Source organism: Phasianus colchicus, chromosome 5 (genome assembly GCF_987193195.1).
Source record: "Phasianus colchicus chromosome 5, bPhaCol1.hap1.1, whole genome shotgun sequence".
Taxonomy (NCBI): Eukaryota; Metazoa; Chordata; class Aves; order Galliformes; family Phasianidae; genus Phasianus; species Phasianus colchicus.
The window spans coordinates 41364004-41383113 of NC_143440.1; the positions used below are offsets into that span (position 1 = coordinate 41364004).

General features: G+C 37.0%; 1 protein-coding gene across 8 annotated transcripts in view; it reads left to right on the forward strand.

Moving 5' to 3' along the window:
* NRXN3 (neurexin 3) overlaps positions 1 to 19110 on the forward strand; it is a 938203-nt gene that overhangs the window by 697262 nt on the left and 221831 nt on the right. For all 8 annotated transcript variants that reach the window (XM_090141457.1, XM_090141455.1, XM_090141456.1 and 5 more), the window contains one exon: positions 3452 to 3633. In XM_090141457.1, the coding sequence (XP_089997583.1) occupies positions 3452 to 3633 (182 nt within the window). The remainder of the gene's footprint in view (positions 1 to 3451; positions 3634 to 19110) is intronic.

Here is a 19110-nt window from a genome sequence, read left to right on the forward strand (position 1 = left end):
CCCCTTCTGAAATCTAGAGTTGTAATTCTACTTTTTGTCTTGTTTGGTTATCTTGTTTCAAATTCCATAAATTCACAGCTGTTACAGTCAAATAGAAGCATTCAAGTAAGATCTTTGGGTTTTTAAATTTTTTTTTTCCTAATGTGATGGCTCTGTAGTAGTAACTCTGATTATTCTTCCTCCCCAGTTTTTACTTAATGTCTGTACCTCATGTTTAGACTAGACTAACCATTCTGTTCATATGGGAAATGTTTTTGGTGTAATGTTAACATCCTATCAGCTTCCAAACAAGGCAGTGCGCATCCAGACTAGCCCCAGGGAAGGGGACATTGATGTACCCAACAAATAGTTGTGTATTCAGTTATGCATAGGTAAGTCAATCAGGCCAGCTATTATTATGCAAGTAGCTTTGATATGGACAATATCAATGATTTCCTCCCTCCCAGTACCTGACAGTGACCTACAGGAAAGCTGGGGAGCTTATATAAGGGAGCTATAGGGGCATGTAGTTACAGGACAAAAGGAAATGGCTTTAAACTGAAAGAGGTAGATTTAGACTAGATGTTAGAAAGGTATCTTTACTGTGAGGATGGTGAAACACTGGAACAGGTGGTCCAGTGAGGTTGTGAATGCACCCTTCCTGGAAGCATTTAAGGCCAGGGTGAGGCCTTGAGCAGCTTGGTCTAAGGGAGGTGTCCCTGCCTATAGCAGGGGGGTTGGAACTAGATGATCTCAAAAGTCCCTTCCAATCCAAATCATTCTATGAATAAGGAAACAAATGCAAGCCATCAGCTTTCTATTATCAGGTTAATTTGACTAGTGGCTAGCGGCTTTTGGTTGTTTTCTGATTGTACCAAATGTCATCAAGATAAGCCTAGAGATGAATTCTTTCTCTTTAAGGGGAAAAAAGAGCTCTCTTAATCATTTAAGTCCCATGACAGGCCTATGAAGACATAATTGGTTATAATTGACATTCACAGGAGCTCTGACATACTCTACCTGCATCCAAATGGATCTTAGAGAGGCAACAAAATTGTCTGTCTTTCTATAAATACTGCAGAAGTTTGTCTTTGCATATAAACCTGCTTGGAATTCAAGTGAGAATAGTTTTGGAAAGCAAATCTTAATCCATGAGTTTGTTAACAATAAATAAACTCATCTTGCTTTACTTAATGAACTGCTGTGCCTTGTTTTAGTCTGTAATGCAGTGCACAACTTTAAGAACAAGCTAATGAATTGAAGGAGGATATTTGTTACTCGCTTATGGTAGGCAGTTGATTTCCCATACTGTGGCAGAAGTTATAGATAATTACCAGTCATTGCCAGCTAATTTGAGTTAACATATACAGTTGGGGGATGGATTTTAAAGCAAACTTACAAAAGTGTTCTATATGTATTTTGCATGTTATGTATTCCCCATCTTGAGTCTAAAGCTGAATCAATGGATAGAGTTCAGTCTGTAGAATTAATCTTTTTGAAAATGAAATGGTGTTCTAAGCTCCATTATGCTATTCTGTTCTTCTAACTCAGAGAGAAATTTCTTGCTTCACTGTGGCTTCAGACACACTTGAATTTAGTGATTGTATGTTCTGGTAGGTATGCATATGACGGGAACATGGATACGTTTTCACTCTGTCATTGAATCAGCTATTTATAAATTTTCCTTCTATGTGCTTGAGTTTTTGCTGCCCTGGTAATGTGTAATATGTAATTCAGCTTTAGTGGCACTGCAGCTTTATGGGCAAGTGCAGAGATGAAGTAAGGAGTGTAAAATAAAACCTCTTTCTGCATCTAACTACACTTGTTCTCTTCAGGGTTACTTGATGCACGTTGCTGGTTTGTACACCTGGGGGGATAAAGAATAGCATTAGTCATGGTTTCTCTCAGACCAAAAAATGTACCCAGTTTCCCTGTACTTCCTGCAGTTCTCATACTTGATGTTGAAATGAGAGCTGAGTGGTTTGCATTTCTATTTTGTAGCTTCTGATCTTTTGTTATAGTACTTACAAACTCAGGTGCAGTTGGTAGTTGGGACATTGAGACACATCTCTGACCCATCTGAAATTTTGGATCTAGGATGGCAATTTTGGTTGTGTTTTCAAAGAGGCTCAGAGGCTGGGTCATAAAAATCCTGCTTGTAACTTGCTGTGTTGAGTACAAGTGAGAAAATGGTTTCTGAATACTTCTGCTTCTCAGCTTCTTTATCTGCAGTGGAAATTCCTCACTTGCATATCTTACTGAGCTGAGATTGCTGTTGTCAATGTGCAGGATAGTGTTCAGCTTTGTGGAGGTTTGCTGTTGTCTGAAAAATAAACCAGGAAAAAAAAAAATTAAGCAAATACAAAACAAAACACAAGGTGAAGGAACAAATTTTCAGGCTAACTGTAAAGAGAAATGGTGTTAGAAACACCTGTCCCAGATATCCAAAAGCCTTAAAAAGTTTTAGAAAAAGTATGCAGTTGTGAATAGTCTTCAACTGAAGACAAGACAGCTTCCAAGAGGCCAAATATTCCCTTTGGATAGCCAAATGAAACTAAATCCCATGTTTCTGATTTGGATGTTTTTTTGTGGTGTTCTCTCCCTCACCCTTCACAAGTGTTGTGTTATCAGGCATTGTCTGGGATGATATTAAGCATTAATGAAATTCATAATTCTTGATAGACTCTTCACTTTATCTTGGGCTGCTTGTCTTTATTGAGGAACTGAAATACACTTCAGCAGTTGCATACAGTAAAAATGCCTGGAGTGATTTATACTAAAAGTAGATGGTTGCTTATTTGCTTGTCCTTCTTCCACTGTTATGCATGTAGGAACATTAAGATATTCTGAATAACATACATGTTTGGATTACTTACTGGAAATATTAGCATCTTTTGTCTGTGTTCATGTGAGATACACACCTTCCATAAGGAAGAAATGGAGTTTTTGTCATAGAGTCTAACAGTGCAAACCTTATGATGAAGGAACAGATACATTTTGTCTGATCTTTTAAAAATCTACTTTAACTTCATAACTTTCTGTTAGAAAAAAAGTCTAGTCTAGCATTCCAGAGTTTTGGCTCCACGCAGGGAAACTTGTGACTTTAGAGAAGGAAGAATGCGTATGCTAAGCAGGAGAGAGTAGTCTAAATAACCATTTTGTGCACCTTATAGTGCATGTTATCAGTATCAGAGAGCCCACAATGTCATCTGTCACAAAAGAGGATTTAGTGTACGTTGTATCAGTTATTATCAGCCAGAGTCTGGAAATAAATTTTCATCATCTACTTAATTTTCCTGGTTCCTTCTACCTGCTGTCAGTAGCACGGTCAGTGGAGTATCTTTATTTTTACCAAGTTAACTAATGAAAGCGTCTGTTTGTGTATATTCCTTTTAGAAGCCATAGAACTATTTTCTGAGTTGGCAAATAGATAATGTGTAATTCTTTTGTCTCTGAATTTTCTGTTTTCTAGCTGGTGCCACTTATATATTTGGGAAGAGTGGAGGCCTCATCTTGTACACCTGGCCAGCTAATGACAGACCAAGCACGAGGACTGACCGTCTTGCTGTGGGCTTCAGCACAACAGTGAAGGATGGCATTCTTGTACGGATTGACAGTGCCCCTGGACTCGGTGACTTTCTGCAACTGCACATAGTGAGTATAGCTAAACCAACATCTATGTCGAACCTGAATGTCTCTCTATATGTTGAAAGAAAACTATTGTGATGAAATAAGGTATGTCATTCTCAATCATATCTGTATCTTCAGTACTCAGCAAATTAGCCTGCCTTAAGTAGTCTTCAGGATTTGTGAAAATTGTTGAATGGGGATGAACAAGGAGGCAAATCTTGGTGCCAGAGGAACGGGGAATGAGGGGAAGGCCTTATAGCATTCAGTAGCAATAGAATGTATTCAAGAACTGTAAAAAGTGTGAATATAATTTGTCACTAAGTCTGAAATTTTGGTGGATTATTGCTATTCTCAGAAAGGAAAGAATGAAATGGAATAAGAATTTTTTCTCACTGAGGAAGTTAAGTAGAACTGACCACATTCTTATCTGGTGTGGAGAGAGTCAATACAACTGATGTTTGCTATTGCAGGGTAGTTCCAAATAGCATGGCCTTGCAAGAAGATAGAATTATTTTTCTTTTGAGAGCAAATATTAATGAAGAACATCTTTGAAAATGGCTTTGGTGAAAGTTTGGGTTTCTGTGAGAAAATGAGACTAGGGCTAGAAACCTTTTCAGACTGTTTCTGTGTTTTTCCTTTTAAGGTGGGGAAACGGTTGGGAGCAAAACACTATTGGGTTTATTTTCCATTCAAAATAAGTAATTAAGAAATTTACTACAGGTAAAAGCTAGTTGTATTGCTTGTTGGTCACGTTTTCTGCGTTGTATGTATTTCTTCATGTTGGAAGAAGGATGTAACATTTGCAGGGTTTGAATGATCTGGGGAGATGTTGATGTTTCATTGGAGATTAGAGAAGGTGTAAATAACAGTGAGGAATATCCCAGTTCAATATACAGACCTAATATGAATGATTGAAGGTCTTAATCTGGTACAGAGGAATTTTAAATGTTCAAAATCTTGTGGAAACGCACAGAAGATTGCAGAATGCTTCTGAAGCAAAATATAAGGCACGCATTGCCAGCATTTTAAGTGACTTCAGTTAGAATTTTGTTATAAAGCTCATATGTTTAAAATGATTGGAGTATGACCGGGAACCATTACACTGTCACCAGTTTTGGATTCTCTTTTTGTGTTCTTTCTGAATGTTTCATTTGTATTTTGTGTTGGAATGAAAATAAAATCAAATCCTGGCATTTTCTCTTTTTTCTCCAAAGAAATGCTTTTCTTCTTTCAAAACAAAAACCAAACAAAACCAAAACCCACACTAAACATTGAGTGGGCTGGAATTCTATAGCTTTTCAAGCTAAAGAGGTTGGATATGACTGAAGAAGAAACTGTATTCTTCAGCTATTGTAATGTATAAGACTTCTGTATTGTCTGTTAACTGGAAAACAATATGCAATGCATGTGAGCAGGGGTAGAAAGATGCAAGGTGGTTAGGTCTTAGGAGGAAAAAAGATAGGATCTTATTGCTGTTGGCTGTCTTCTGGGATGCTACAGAGAAAATGGAAGTCAGACTCTTCTTAAGGTGGTGCTCAATAGAAGGAAGAGGGAAAATGCACGGAAGTACCAACAGGGAATTTTAATCTTTAATTGAGAACTTTTAACAATGAGAGTATGTACATAATGAGTTTTTTCAGCATCAGTGACAAAGGTGCACAGGTTTTTCCTTTGTAATTTGGTTTTCAGTATTAACTCTTTCCTTACAAATGAGTCCAACTGATTTTTTTTTTTTTTGACTGGTCATCTTTTTGGCATTATCAGAGATCTAGAGACATTAGATACCGAAGCTATGAACTGTGGTTGGTATTAGTGCTGTAAGTTCTCTTGGCCACTTCAGGTACAGTTTGGCCAATTTTATGCCTAAAGATATTCACTGGGAGCAGATACAGTAGTTCAGCTTTCTCTTGTTCTTTCGTAGTCATGGTGAATTAGGAGGATTTGTCAGTTATTTGTGAATAACAAAGGTGTGTTGCTGTGTTTTTCTGTGTCTGGTGTTCACCTTTGTCTATTGTTGACAATGCCTATGTTCAAATAGAAAATGTAGTCTGAGCCTCATGTCACTATATATACAGTAGATAAGTTTGAACTTTGAAACTGGCTACTGGCTTCTTGAATATCTTTTAAGACTTTGTTATTTCTAGTTTAGTTTATGTATAATTCAGGCGTTTTATGTAAATTACTGAAAGCCACAGAACTGAGTTAACATCAAAATTATTTTGGAAAAGGTTGAATACTGAAAGGTGCGTCTTGACAACTAAAATGTGAGACTGCGTATGACATTTTACTTTGCAAGACATGCAAGCTTTCTGTGAGATCAGTCTTCCTGACTAACTAAAAATTACCACATGCTGTGTGCTGTCATGTTCAAAGATGCTGTCCATCTTCTGTTTCTCAAGCCTTGTTCTTCCATTAGGAAGTCTTCCACTGTCAAAAGAAATAAGACAGTAGTTCAAATGATGATAAAAATGCAGGGGAAATATATTTGTATATCAGGAAAAAGTTATGAAACTATGTTAAACATAGGAGAATTAGAATTAAAATAGTTATTAAATCAGGTAAAATTGATGTTAAAGTAACTCATTTTATGCATTTTTAACAAAATAACAAATTGGCTTTTGGGGAGGAATTCTTCTATTTATTTTAACTGACGGATGTTTTTGAATGAGTAATAGAGAGGCTGCTGCTTCTGGGGTCTTTCTGGGTATGCCAGTCACACTTCTTTTATTTATAAAAATTATTTTTTAGGGATAGTATTTACTAAAAATCTGGCCTTCTCACTCTTCCTTAGCTGCTCTGTTGCTTATAATAGTTAAATTTCTTAGTGATCATTTTATACTGTGCATTACTACACTAAAACAATTCAGTCATAGTATGGGTTGTATTGTATACGAATCTGGTACAATTTTAAAGTTCTTAAAGGAGCTTGCTAAGGACTTCTTAATAGTTTCCATGGTTTTTTTTAACACCATGTATGTTTTGGAGCATTCATTTTAATCTTTCCAAGAGATAAAAAGGCAAAGAAGTTATCTTTAGTAAAGACTTGGATATTGTTTAATTTATGATCGTTCTGTTTGGATTCATTTTTATTAAATAAATTATATTTAAATTTATAAATTATTACTCCTTCAGACATTGTGGAAATTCATTAACTAAACTGTCTCTTACATGACAAACAATTACAATCTCTGAAACTACTTTCTCTCCTGATTTACAATGAAGAATAAGCCAGCAGTGCTGGGAAAATAGATGTCATGCATTTCAGATCGATGTTGTATATGAAGCATGAGGCATTAGTGTGAACAGCTCTAACTGGATCACGCGGAAGGAATGTTGTTGCAATATCAAATCCATTCTTGTGAGCCTTCTTCTGACAATTCATTCAAAGAACCGAGTCCAAATATGTACCAGAAAATTGCATTCTACAATGGAGACACTGCACACTTGAGTAATGGTTGAATGTTTCTATGTGATCTTTCATATGACACTACCACAACATCTATTTTGTGGTTTTTACAACATGCAAATTCTTTACAGAGAACAAACAAGGAGAGGGAGACAGCTGCAGGCAGTGATGGATATCATTCTGGTGAAGGCTACAGAGAGACAAATTTCCATTCCTTTGTGCAGCTATTTTATTCTGTACCTTTTCATTTTTATGTTTGTAAACTGCCTTCTCACTTCTGGTTCTTCAGACTGGTGCTGTGAGGTAGTAAGACTGGTCTGAATTGATTGTAGAAAGTAAATCCTAAGTTTAGGTGAAAATTGGAATGATTTTGGAAGGATTTGTTGCATCATTATGCTAATGGACATCCATCACTTAGCACCAGACTGGAAATAGAGGTTTACAGGATTTGATGTAGAACATTCTGATTCTCAATCAGCAAGTATAAGTTGATGTTTGCTGAATTACAAATGGCATTGCTAAATGAGAATCAGCAGAAAAGGATGAAAATGTGGGTGTAAGTTCTGAAAAATTTGTTTTTCTTGTACTTAAAAAACACTTTTCTAGTGTTGATTGACCAAAGTCTGTCTGGGTTTATGGCTTTAAGGGTGTCTCTGGCTCCTCTGTGCAAAAAGTATTCTGAGACTACAAAACTGCAGTGCCAGTCTATGTGATCTGAGGAGAGAGAGAAGCAGAAGAGTTAGAATCAGAAGTGAAGTCACAGAAGGGGTTTAAACTGAATGTTTTAAAGGCTCGGCAGATATGATAAATGTTGGTGAAAATTAATAGCAGTTGGTGTTTTGTTTTCTTTGTTAAAAATCACATTGATGGAAAATGTTTCAGCCCTTCTAGTGTGAAATTCAGAGTGGGAATTAAGATCTTCATATTCTCATACACAAGAAACTAAAATTAAGGGGATTTCCTTAAGAGTAACTTGTTTTATTTGCAGGACACTAGATCTACAATGGCTGTAAGCTGTGTGTGGGGGGGGAAAGCAGATGATCTGCTTTAGTGTCTGATCTTCATGGTTTTTTCACTATATTTTATTTTCTTTTAAACTGCATGTTTCACCATTTTTTGCTTTCTCTTTTTTTTTGCATTAAATTTTAGTTTGTTCATATTTAGTGTGAATACAAGTAGAATCATAAAACCCTTAGAGTTGAAAGGGACCTTCAAAGGTCATGTAGTCCAACTCCCCTGTAATGAACGGGAACATCTAGATCTGTTTGCCCAGAGGCTGGTCCAGCCTGACTCTGATTCTGTCTCAGGGAATGGGGCATCCACCACATCTCCTGGCAACCTGTTCCAGTGTCTCACCACCCTCACTGTAAAATACTTGTTTTTTATGTCCAACCTAAATCTACCCTCTTTAAGCTTGAAACCATTTCCCCTTGTCCTATTATAATAGACGCTGCTAAAGAATCTGTTCTCTTCTTTCCTGTAGTTCCCCTTCGGGTATTAAAGGGTGACTATCAGGTCACCTTGGAGCCTTGTCTTCTCCAGGCCAAACAGTTATTTCAACCTGTCCTTGTAGGAGAGGCTCCATCCCTTGGATCATTTTTGAGGCCCTTCTCTGGATGCAGTTGCACAGGTCAGTGTTTTTCCTCTACTGAGGACTCCACATCTGGATGCTGTACTCCAGGTGAGGCATACACCAGAGCACACAGACAGAATCACTTCCCTCAACGTGTTGTACATGTTTCTTTTGATGCAGCCCAGGCTTGGCTTTCTGGGCTGTAAGGGCACGTTGCTGCCTCATGTCCAGCTTCTCATCAGTACCCTTTTTTTGGTAGGTCTGCCCTCAATCCTTTCATCTCCCAGCTTGTATTGGTGGTGAGGGTTGGCTTGACCCAGGTGCTAGACTTTCCACTTCAATTTGCTGAATCTCATGAGCTTCACCTCGACTAACTGCTCAAACCTGTCTAGGTCCCTCTGGATGGTATCCTGTCCCTTGGGTGTGTTGACAGCACCCTGCAGCTTGGTGTCATTCAGCAAACTTGCTGAAGATACAGCTGACCCTGCTGTCAATGTCAGTGAAGATTTTAAAGAGTACTGGTCCCAGCACTGAACCCTGTGGGATACCAGTTGTCGTTGGTCTCCATCCAGATATTGAGCCACTGACCACCACATTCTGGACTTGATCCTGCAGCCAGTTCTTTGTCCATTGAACAGTCCGGTCATCATATCTTTCCAGTTTTGAGAGTAGTCTGTTGTGGGGTACCGTGTCAAAGGCCTCGTGAAGTCCAGATGAGATCAGTGGCCTTTGCCTTGTCCACTGATGCAGTGACACCATCATAAAAGCACACTAGGTTGGTCAAACAGGATTAATCCTTGATGAAACCATGCTGCTTCTCCCATGTCACCTCTCTATCTTCCATGTGCCATAGCATAGCTTCCAGGAGGACCTGCTCTGTGATCTTTCCTGGCACTGAGGTGGGACTTACAAGTTGGTAGTTTCCGAGGTCATTCTTTTTACCTTTGAAATGGGTGTGATATTGCCTTTTTTCCAGTCACCAGCTGTTCACTTCATTGCCATGACTTTTTAAATATCATTGTGAGTGGATTGGTGACTACATCAGCTAATTCCTCCAGGACATATTGTATTGGTACCCTGGACTTTTGGATGTTCAGGTTCTGCAGGTGGTCACAAATCTGATCTTCCCTTGCAGGAGGAGGAATGTTTCCTCCCCAATCTGCTCCTACCAAACCAAATAATGTCTCCATATCTTAATTATGAGTTATGTTTATGAGTTCAGAACAGGGCTTTTACTCCTGCTTTTCCAGGCCTTAAACCAGTATAAAATAAGTCTTTTGAGTTTGATATGCTGCTTTGAGTGTACCAAAAGTAGTTGACCATCAGTGTACGAAGGTTATCATCATTTCTGAGGTTTAGTGCTTATCATGTGGCATTTCATTTAAGAATCAGTAATGATCTGTGTACGTTTCTCATCTGTTTAAACAAATTTTGAGCCTCTAAAGGTTGTTGTAGAATAGAACATCTTTCACTGAATTTATAAACTGATGCATGCCGACAGATCACCAAAAGATAAGGTGGGTCAGGGGCTTCTTCAGAGAAGCAAAGAATTGTTTATTAACTAGCTAGGTACAGGAGACATCTTATGTATTGTATGCTTGCATACTTAATAAAGAGAAGCAACTCATGTATGAGAATGGCTGGACTCCTACTGGTTAAGGATGGAAATTAGAATGAGTTTTCAAGCAAAATGTTACATTGTCTGAATCCTTAGAAAGTCTAAGAGAACAGACTGTCTGAAGACATTTTCCACCAAGACAAAACTCAACTTACCTGAGGGCATACTCTGCAGGTCTCCTATAATTATTCACATATAAAATCTATCTGAATGCAGCTTTCTATTATGGATGAGTTCTCTGGCACAGACTTTTAAATGCACTGTCTTTAATAGGTGCAACCTGGGGATTAACATATGCACAAAGACTTGAAAGCTTGACTGCTAACCTTCCAGGCAAGAAGACAAATGAGCTGAATGAAGGAATCAGAACTATTATGGTTTAATTTTGGGATATGAAAATATAGCAGGGTTTTTCTTTCATTTCTTTATGTATATTTTTTTTTAAATAAGCATTTGCAGCTGTAGTTAGCCAGTTCTTTAAGTTATCTCTGTGTATTAGATAGTGTTCTAACACTGTGATGTTTGGTGTGGGAGTATTGTCCCCTGACAACATTGGGTAACTTAATGCCATAACGTGGTCTAAGCTATTGTATTGCAAACATATTCTGAGCATGATACCGTGCATCACAAATCTCTACCTCCCTTCTATAATTATTGATAAAGGTAAATGTTATATCTTCTTTTTTGCTTAGGATGGCAGTCATTTTCAGCTGAGACTAGCACGCTAAATTTTTTTGTTGATCTATCTTTGTCTAACAAGGTGTGGTGCATTATGCAAAGATGAATTTCTTGGTATTCCATACGAATTACTTGGATTTTTCATGACTATTTTGATGTTGTATGACCATGACAGAGTATTTGAAGTACCTTTTGTCATTATTAGACAGTGTCCTTAGGAGATCAGTTACTGAACAGAATAGCTGGAAAAATGAATGTACCAAAGACCTACTTGGAATCCATTCTGGCCAGGGTCAGTCTGCTTTATGTCATCTTTAACTGGAAGAAGGTCTCTGTTCCTGACTAAGTATTTGGAAAATACTTAAGTGTACAAAGATGTACAAATACACAGTTGATCTACATTAAAAAAATAGAGCTAAGGTAACTTTCTACTTCCTTATGTTGGATTTGTAGAATGAAGAACGCAGTAAACACAAACTACTGCATTGTTGTTTTCTATGTCAAAAGGTGTATCTGAATGAGCCTCAAATTTGAAGTATGCACATCAGAAGCTATATCTGTCCTGGTTTTATCAGTATTCCATATCATTCCTTACTTCAATCAAGTCATTTTTCCTATTCTGTTTCCTTTCTCCTGTGGGGAGGGAGGGATGTCATGCAATTAACTCTTCAAACTGCAACAATCTAAGTGAGCCTCAAATTTAAGATATGCATCATTATCTGCTTTGACAGCTGGCAGAAAATAGCTGGAGTTTTTGATTTATTTATTTTTGATGAAACTGTTCTACTTAAACATTCTGGAATTCTGACCAAAAGTGCCTTCAAGTCTTGTGCTGTTCTTCTCTAAACTCATTGGATCCACAAAGTCCTCTGTGTTTGTGCATGCTGTTTTTACTTTTCCATAGAGCACATACAAATAAGTAATTACTAAGTAACTAGTAAATTTGAAGGAAAGAAAACTGACTTATTTCCAAAGCAGCTTTAAAACATGTTATTGTTGCTTCTACTTTTATTTTGAAAAGAATTAAATCACTTTTCATGTATTTGGACAAGTTCATATTACGTAGACAGTTTCTGTGCATAATATCTACTAGCTCCTGGGGAAGAGTCTGTGGTAGTTGACAAGGAGTTGAGAGTAAACCTTTGAAGGTTAAGGAGCTTTTCACCCTAGTATGCTGTTTACGGCTGGCACAGCTTGTCACTGTACCTTATCAAGTGATCGTGATGTCCTTTTGAGGTTCAGTCCCGGCTTTGTTGCCAGTGTCTGCACCATGTGTATGAATGAATGAATGTAGTTGAATGCAGTAGTGCAGGAAATAGCACACTGATATCCTGTGGATAAAGATGATAGATTTTAGATCCCTTGTTCCACTCAAGCAGCATGGAAGCTCAGTGCTTTGATATAGGGACTCATTAACTCTTCACTCAGAAACAGTTTATGCATAGATTCTAGTGCTTTCACTACTATTAAAGGTTGTGAAACTAATTTGAGTTATCACCCTTCCAGCTCTTTCTACAATATTAGCAAAAATGATAAAATTGCAGATTGGGCCACAAGTTCACCTTATTAGAGTCACAAACCTGAAAAGAATATTGGGGCTTCAGCTCTGCGGGCTGATTTGAGTTTAGTTTTCCAATAGAGAATGGAAAGCTAAGAACTGGAAGGGAGATTCACTGGAAGGTTTCATCGATAATTTTGTAAAATGTGGCTTAAATATGTGATGATCTAAATACATTGTTTTTTTCCATAAGAGAGGTTTGCTGCTTTATCTTATTTTGTTTCATCAAGGAAGCTGGCTTCTATTCCTAAGATAATGGCTTGATGTAATGGACAACAGCTTCTTCTCACCCCAGTATGAACCTGCTCATTTTAGTGTTGTGCATCTAGCAAAGCCAGACCCTAATATTTCGGTGTAACTGCAGAAAAGAACAAACAAAAAACAAAACAAAAAGCTCTCCCAGTTTGAAAAAAGTCTGTGAGATAGCTGATATCTGAGAGATTATTCCCTAAGTATACAGCTTCTGTTTAAAATACATCATGAAGCTTTGAAACCTGTTTGATTTGTGACAGTTCCTTAAGTTTTGTTCTGGTGGTTTGAATCACTGAATTGTTAAATGATCAGTTCTCAACCTTCCACAGTAGCTATCCAGAGTCCATAGACTCTGTATGACATTAGGTAATGTTAAATGTTAGGTTACACTTGTTCTTTATATAAAATGCAAAATAACAAATACAGTATTTTGTTTAACGGTTATTTTAATTTAGCCTGTGTTTATAATGTTTGTGGAATACTTCATCTAGGGCTTTATAATATATCAGAATTTCAGTACAACTTGAGCTGAACTGTCTTTACTGTTTTTGCAGTACTTAATATTTGAGAGCTTTTTAAGATTTAAGATTCTCATTTTGTAAAACAGTTTTTCAGTGAGTAAACCACAAAATATTGGGAGCTTTTTCATGCTGAGAAAGCTTATACATTTCTTAATGTGGTTCTTTTTGTTGTGCACGTTGTATTGCTGTCTATTTTTCCTTAAGAATTAAATACAAGTAATGAAATGGTTTACTTTTATTTTAAGCTGAATCAAATAAGAGAAATCCAGATAAGATCCAGTGCATTTTTCTTGAAATATCAAACATCTGAAGAAAATGTCTGAGATTTTTAGTGTTCATTGTGAAGGAAGCAGAAGTCTTTGATATTTGAAGACTATATACTAACAACTGGTAGTCTTAATTCTTCCCAAGAAGCACTGAACCTACAGAGTGGTTCAGAAAAACATCTTCCGTATGCATGGATAAATTGCACTAATAGATTCTAAATTAAATCTGCTTGTAATTAAAACCTTTATCACCTTCTCTATGGCTGCAGCAAAAAAAAAAAAATTCTTGATCTTGGTGTTAATGGATAGCAGCAGGGTACGGTAATAATTCACTGTGTGTTCAAACATACTGAGTACTACTCAAAAGCAATTAAACAAGGGCAATCATCAGTTTAATTTACCCCTTACTTGGTATCTGATGTAACCTTCTCATCAAAGGTTAACAACTGCTCAGTACTACATCTGTTACAGTGAAATGAATTGTTCTTCTATTAAGTCCCAAGGAAGAACATCTTAAAAGAAAACATAGTATTGAATCTTTCTAATAAAATGTAAATTTTATCTAATTCAAACAATGTGTAATATGTTTGCACTACAACTTTAATTTCCAAGGATTTCAAAATACAGCTTAGAGAAGAAGATAAATTAATCAATGGCATGCATCTGGTTACAGATAAAAACTCTTCTACAGAGCGTGAAAAACTAGTCCACAGTTCTATATGAGAAATGAATGAAGAATCTACCTTTTCTATTCTAAAAAGGCCTTGCAGGGAGAATTTAAAGGAGAGAGTGCACAGAACTAGTTTTGCTAGAACTCCAGCATCCAACATCCTACACGCTTACTTATTCATGAAGAGGCATAGTTCTTATTCAGAACCCCTGCCTTAACAGTTGTTACAATGATTAAAATGCACATGTATTTTATTTTAAAACATCTATACAATCGCAATACATCCAAGTATTTATTTGAAAGGTTAGCATGAACATCCTTATAAAATGAGAAAACTAGGAAATTGAGATTAAATGATGTAACTGAAGATATATCATTGGAGTGGAGATAATTATCTCTGAATGATCCTCTTTCCTTAAAATAGTAAGGCCTCTTTCCTTGTACCTCTTTTGAGCCATTCTCAGGGAACAATACCAACTGGTGGGAAAGGGTAGTACCTTTGGAAAGCTGCTGTTGCCCATAACATCTGAGGGCCAATTTTATAGCATCAGGTGGCATGTTGTTTTTGTTCGTTTTTTTCCTCTTCATTCAAATGCTGTGGGTACTGAACTTGCTTAGCTTGTGTGTTGCTGAGATCATAGGCTGAAATGGTATTATTTGTGCTAGCAAGACTCTCCCATTTGTTAACCTTTTAGTACATAAAGCATGATTGAACTGAAAGCTTCCTACTGGTTTGAGAGGCTTTTATGTTAAATACGTAATATGGACATTTGCCTCTTATGCAAAAGAATTGGGATGGAGAAGCCTGCAAGCACAGTCCCAAACAAAGCTGAAGTAAAACTTTAGTGTGAAAGCTCTCTTAAATATGTTTGCCATTTTTTTCTCTTCTACATTTAAACTTCAGATGCTTTGTTTAAGCAATTTGCAAACTACAGATACTGTCTCATAACTAGTGCAATTTGGGCCAGCATAAAGCATCAGCTGAGAGTATTTTTGCCTCTACTGATGACTATGTACATTACTAGCTTGGAATATCTAAACTTACTTTCAGTGCACGAAGTCCCTGTTTTAGCTTATTCTTTATTCTTGTCAATTACTGATGTCAGGAGTGGAGTCTATGAAATCTGTGTAATAGCAATAATTATGATAAAGAAGAGTATATTGTGCTTGATTCAAGCTTCCTTTACTCTGTTATCATCTATCATTTTGAGATAATCTCACTTGAAAACCAATAACATATACAGAATTTTAGTGTTTGTATATGTAAAATGATGCTAACATCGCACCCTTTAGTGTGATGCTGTTCAGCCTTAGAAATAGAAGCATGATATGGTTCTCCACAGAACTATTATACAATTTTAACTAAAGTTAGGGAAGATCCTCAAACTTAACAGGCATTTCTTCTTATGTAAGGAAGATAGAATCTGCTTGTCCTTGGAGACTGCTTTGAGTGTATAGTTAAAATAGCTTTTTATAATTTGTTTTGTTACCCTTTTGTATATGGAATGCTGTAGCTTAAATATATTTCAGGAGACAAGGCACTCACTGTACAGTGATCTTTGAGTGTGATTCAGGTGGGCAGCACATGCTGCAATGTTTCAAACTGACGTAAATGTACCTCCACAACAGGAGAGCCTTTCTGTACCTGCTAAGGTAATGAATTGGGCAACACATGGAAGGATTGAGGACCTGTTGAAAGGCATTTAAGCTATACAGCTGGGGGAGGTTTCAAGGGAGGGAGAGGTGGGTTTGTTTCAGGTGGTGTTTTATGGGTGGTGTTATACAAGTGTACTGAAGAGCTGAGGCAGGAAAGGTCATTTCAACACGAACAGATTTCTTTGCTTAGTGCCTAAGCTTATACTCAGTGACCTCCAACATCATGGGGAGCAGAGAACTGCCAGCACCTTGTTGCAGGTGATTGTTTTATAAAACTGTCACTTTTAATTGCCGTGAAGACCTAACTTCATTTTACACTCTTACAGTATCGAAAGGGTTTTACAAGAGCAATTTTAGCGCATTGTTCTGTTATACTGAAAAGATTTTCCTGTGATATGGTAAAATTCTGTTGTGAAAGTAATTCTCTTCTTGTGTTTATTCTAAAATATCTGTCTTACATATGTGAATCTTTACTGCTTCTTTCAATGTGTAAATGTAGTTCTTACTGTATTGTACAACTACATTGTAAATGTAGTTCTTACACTGTATTCTTGTCTGTTCTTTGCAGAAGGGTGGGATGATGTGGTTTCTCATAAATATTTCTTTAAATAACCCAAATTGAATATAGCTCTTCAGTAATGATTATTGTTAATAACATTAAGGTTTGTAAATGATCTTCAGTCACTTTGCCTTTTTTCTGCAGACTCCATTCATATAGTTCAAACTATTCTATTGTGATTTTTTTTCCCTTAAAACTGATTTTAAAATGAAACTGGTTTTAAAATCCTTTTTAATCTGAGTTCTAATCAAAATTTGTTTGAAGCACTCAGCTGTGTTCAAGAGGATTGACTACATTGTAGCACCAGATAAGTGTTGCTGCTTTGTTGTAAACTGACCCAAGATTGACATGTGCAAGCTACTTTGGGTGTCTTAATATGATATGTTTGGTTTATGCGTGGCAGTGTAGATATATTAGGGTTATGTGCTGAGGCTTTGGTAGTGGAAGACTGCAGGGGTGGCTTCTGTGATCAGCAGCTGCCCTTGGTGTTCTCAGGTCGCCTTTAGTTCCTCACTGCTCTAATCTGTCAGTAATAGGTAATAAATTATTTTAATCTCCCTACAGTGAATCTGTTTTACCCGTGATAGTTATTGATGACCGATCTTCCTGTTTTTATCTCAACCCTTGAGACAATTTTTTTTTCCTCCTCTCCTTTTGAGGAGAGGGAATAAGGAAGCAATACAGTGGAGTTTCTGTGAAACAAACTGTGAAACAACCTGAGCTCAGTGCTTGCAGTTGTCTTTGTTTCAGAAAACTTTTATAAGAAGTAATGTGTTCAACTTACAGAACTCTTAGCCAAAGGCTTTAGGTTTCCTTCCAACGTGTTGTCCTGTGTCATGACATTAATACTTTGTATTCATAATTCTTGTTCGATTATTCATTTGTACAGCTTTTGGTGGTAACTGTGTTCAGTGATAATGCTGAGTTAAAAGGAAGATGGGTTGTCCTCTGGCTTTCAACTGTCAGTCTTGGAAGTGATAAACATTTTGACATGTTAGGGGAGACACTGGCTCAGTTCATAAGATATGTGTCAGACTGGAAATCACATGATAGGCAGGATTCCTGAGATAGTTATTAATGGGCTTCTGAACTGGTGAATAGAGCATGGTAAATCTGGCCTTTGAGATAATTGAAAAGACATCTCTTGTAATGTGAGCAGCAGTACTGAAGGATTATTGCTGCTCTTTGGGGACAGAGGATAATACTTTGTTACATGCAATTTGAAGTTGTGCACCCAATATTGATCTAGTCTGGCCATGTTTTAACATTCCTTAGCAGCTGCCCGATGCATTTCCTCCTTGCCCTGCTCCTATCCCCTTCCTATCACAAAAGCTATTTGTTAGAGTAATTCCATTTACTTAATGAAAAATGTAGGTTACAGAATCAGCATGATAGCTGAGAAAATAATAGTTTTATAGAGGCATGGAAGAGTAATTCTGATTTAAAAATGTAGAAGTAGGCAAAAAGTAGAACTGTGAGCTGTTTTGTCTGCTTCATTTACGTATTGCATTAGAGCTTTTGATGTCGTTCTTATGATTACCTTGATGTGACACACATCATGACCAAAGAAACAAAGAAGGACTAGTGATAACTAGTACACTTGATAATGATACAGTGAGATGCACATGGTACCTCATTCTCACTGTTTTCTTTGAATAAAATACAGTTTTCAAAAAGTGGCAAGTTCTAATTCTTAAATGGCTTAAATACACTGAAGTTGAGGCAAGTTTTTATTTCTACAGGATAATTTTGAGTGCAAGAATCTCTTCATTAGGGTTCTTGGAGCTGTGACAGCATTCAATTAATGATGCATGTTCTATAGTGCTTGCTGAAAGAAGTTCCTCATTTGAACTTACCCATGAAAGTTTCGCTGGACACTGATCATTCACTGGATAGTTATTTCCTTAGAAAATAAAGGAAAAAAAAAATGGATTTAGGTTCTTACAGAAGCTTCTTGCCTCTCACACTGTCATGTATGCACTCCTATGTCAAAAGCCGCCTTTCTCCTGGGAGGATGAGTATGTTTCTCTTTCTCCAAAACTGCTGATAGAAGATGTTTTGGAGGGATTTTGGAGGTCACGAGATTCACTAGAGCAAAGTCAGGTCAGAGGAATACATTTGAACTAGCTGGAGCTCAGAGGATTAACTGCTGAATGTTGTTCAGTGCTTTTTAGTAAGTCCTTTATTTTTAATGCCATTGTGTTTTGGGAGGGGCTGTAGTTCAGCTAGAACAAATTCTGTGCCTCTTTCCTACAGCTTTCTGAAATCAGGTGACATCTGACAGCATGTGCTCCCTTGTAGGATTGTTTCGTTTTCTAGTGAGATGCCTGATAGTGTTTGACTCGTCATTCGAAGTGTATTTTTGTCAATTATGAGAGTGAAATGGAGATTCATCGTTCTTATTGCTGCTTAAAATCAGAACAAATAAAATGAGTCCATGGGTACTTTAGGCTCCTTGCTTACGTTGCTTGGACTGAAGAGCCTGTGGTCCACTTCACTGTCAAAATACACAGTCTTGGTTGTATAAGCTAAGTCCAGAGGTTACAGGAAGCATTACATACTAGCATAAATGTTCAGGTTATTGTGAACACAATTTGGTGCCAATGCCATATATCCATAGAGTCAAATGAAACTTATCTAAATGCCAATGAGGAGAGGCAAGAGGAAATTGTGCAGCCGTGTGATATTATCATAGGATATATAAAACTGTGTACTGGGTGTAAATGACAGTGTTAACTGCAGGA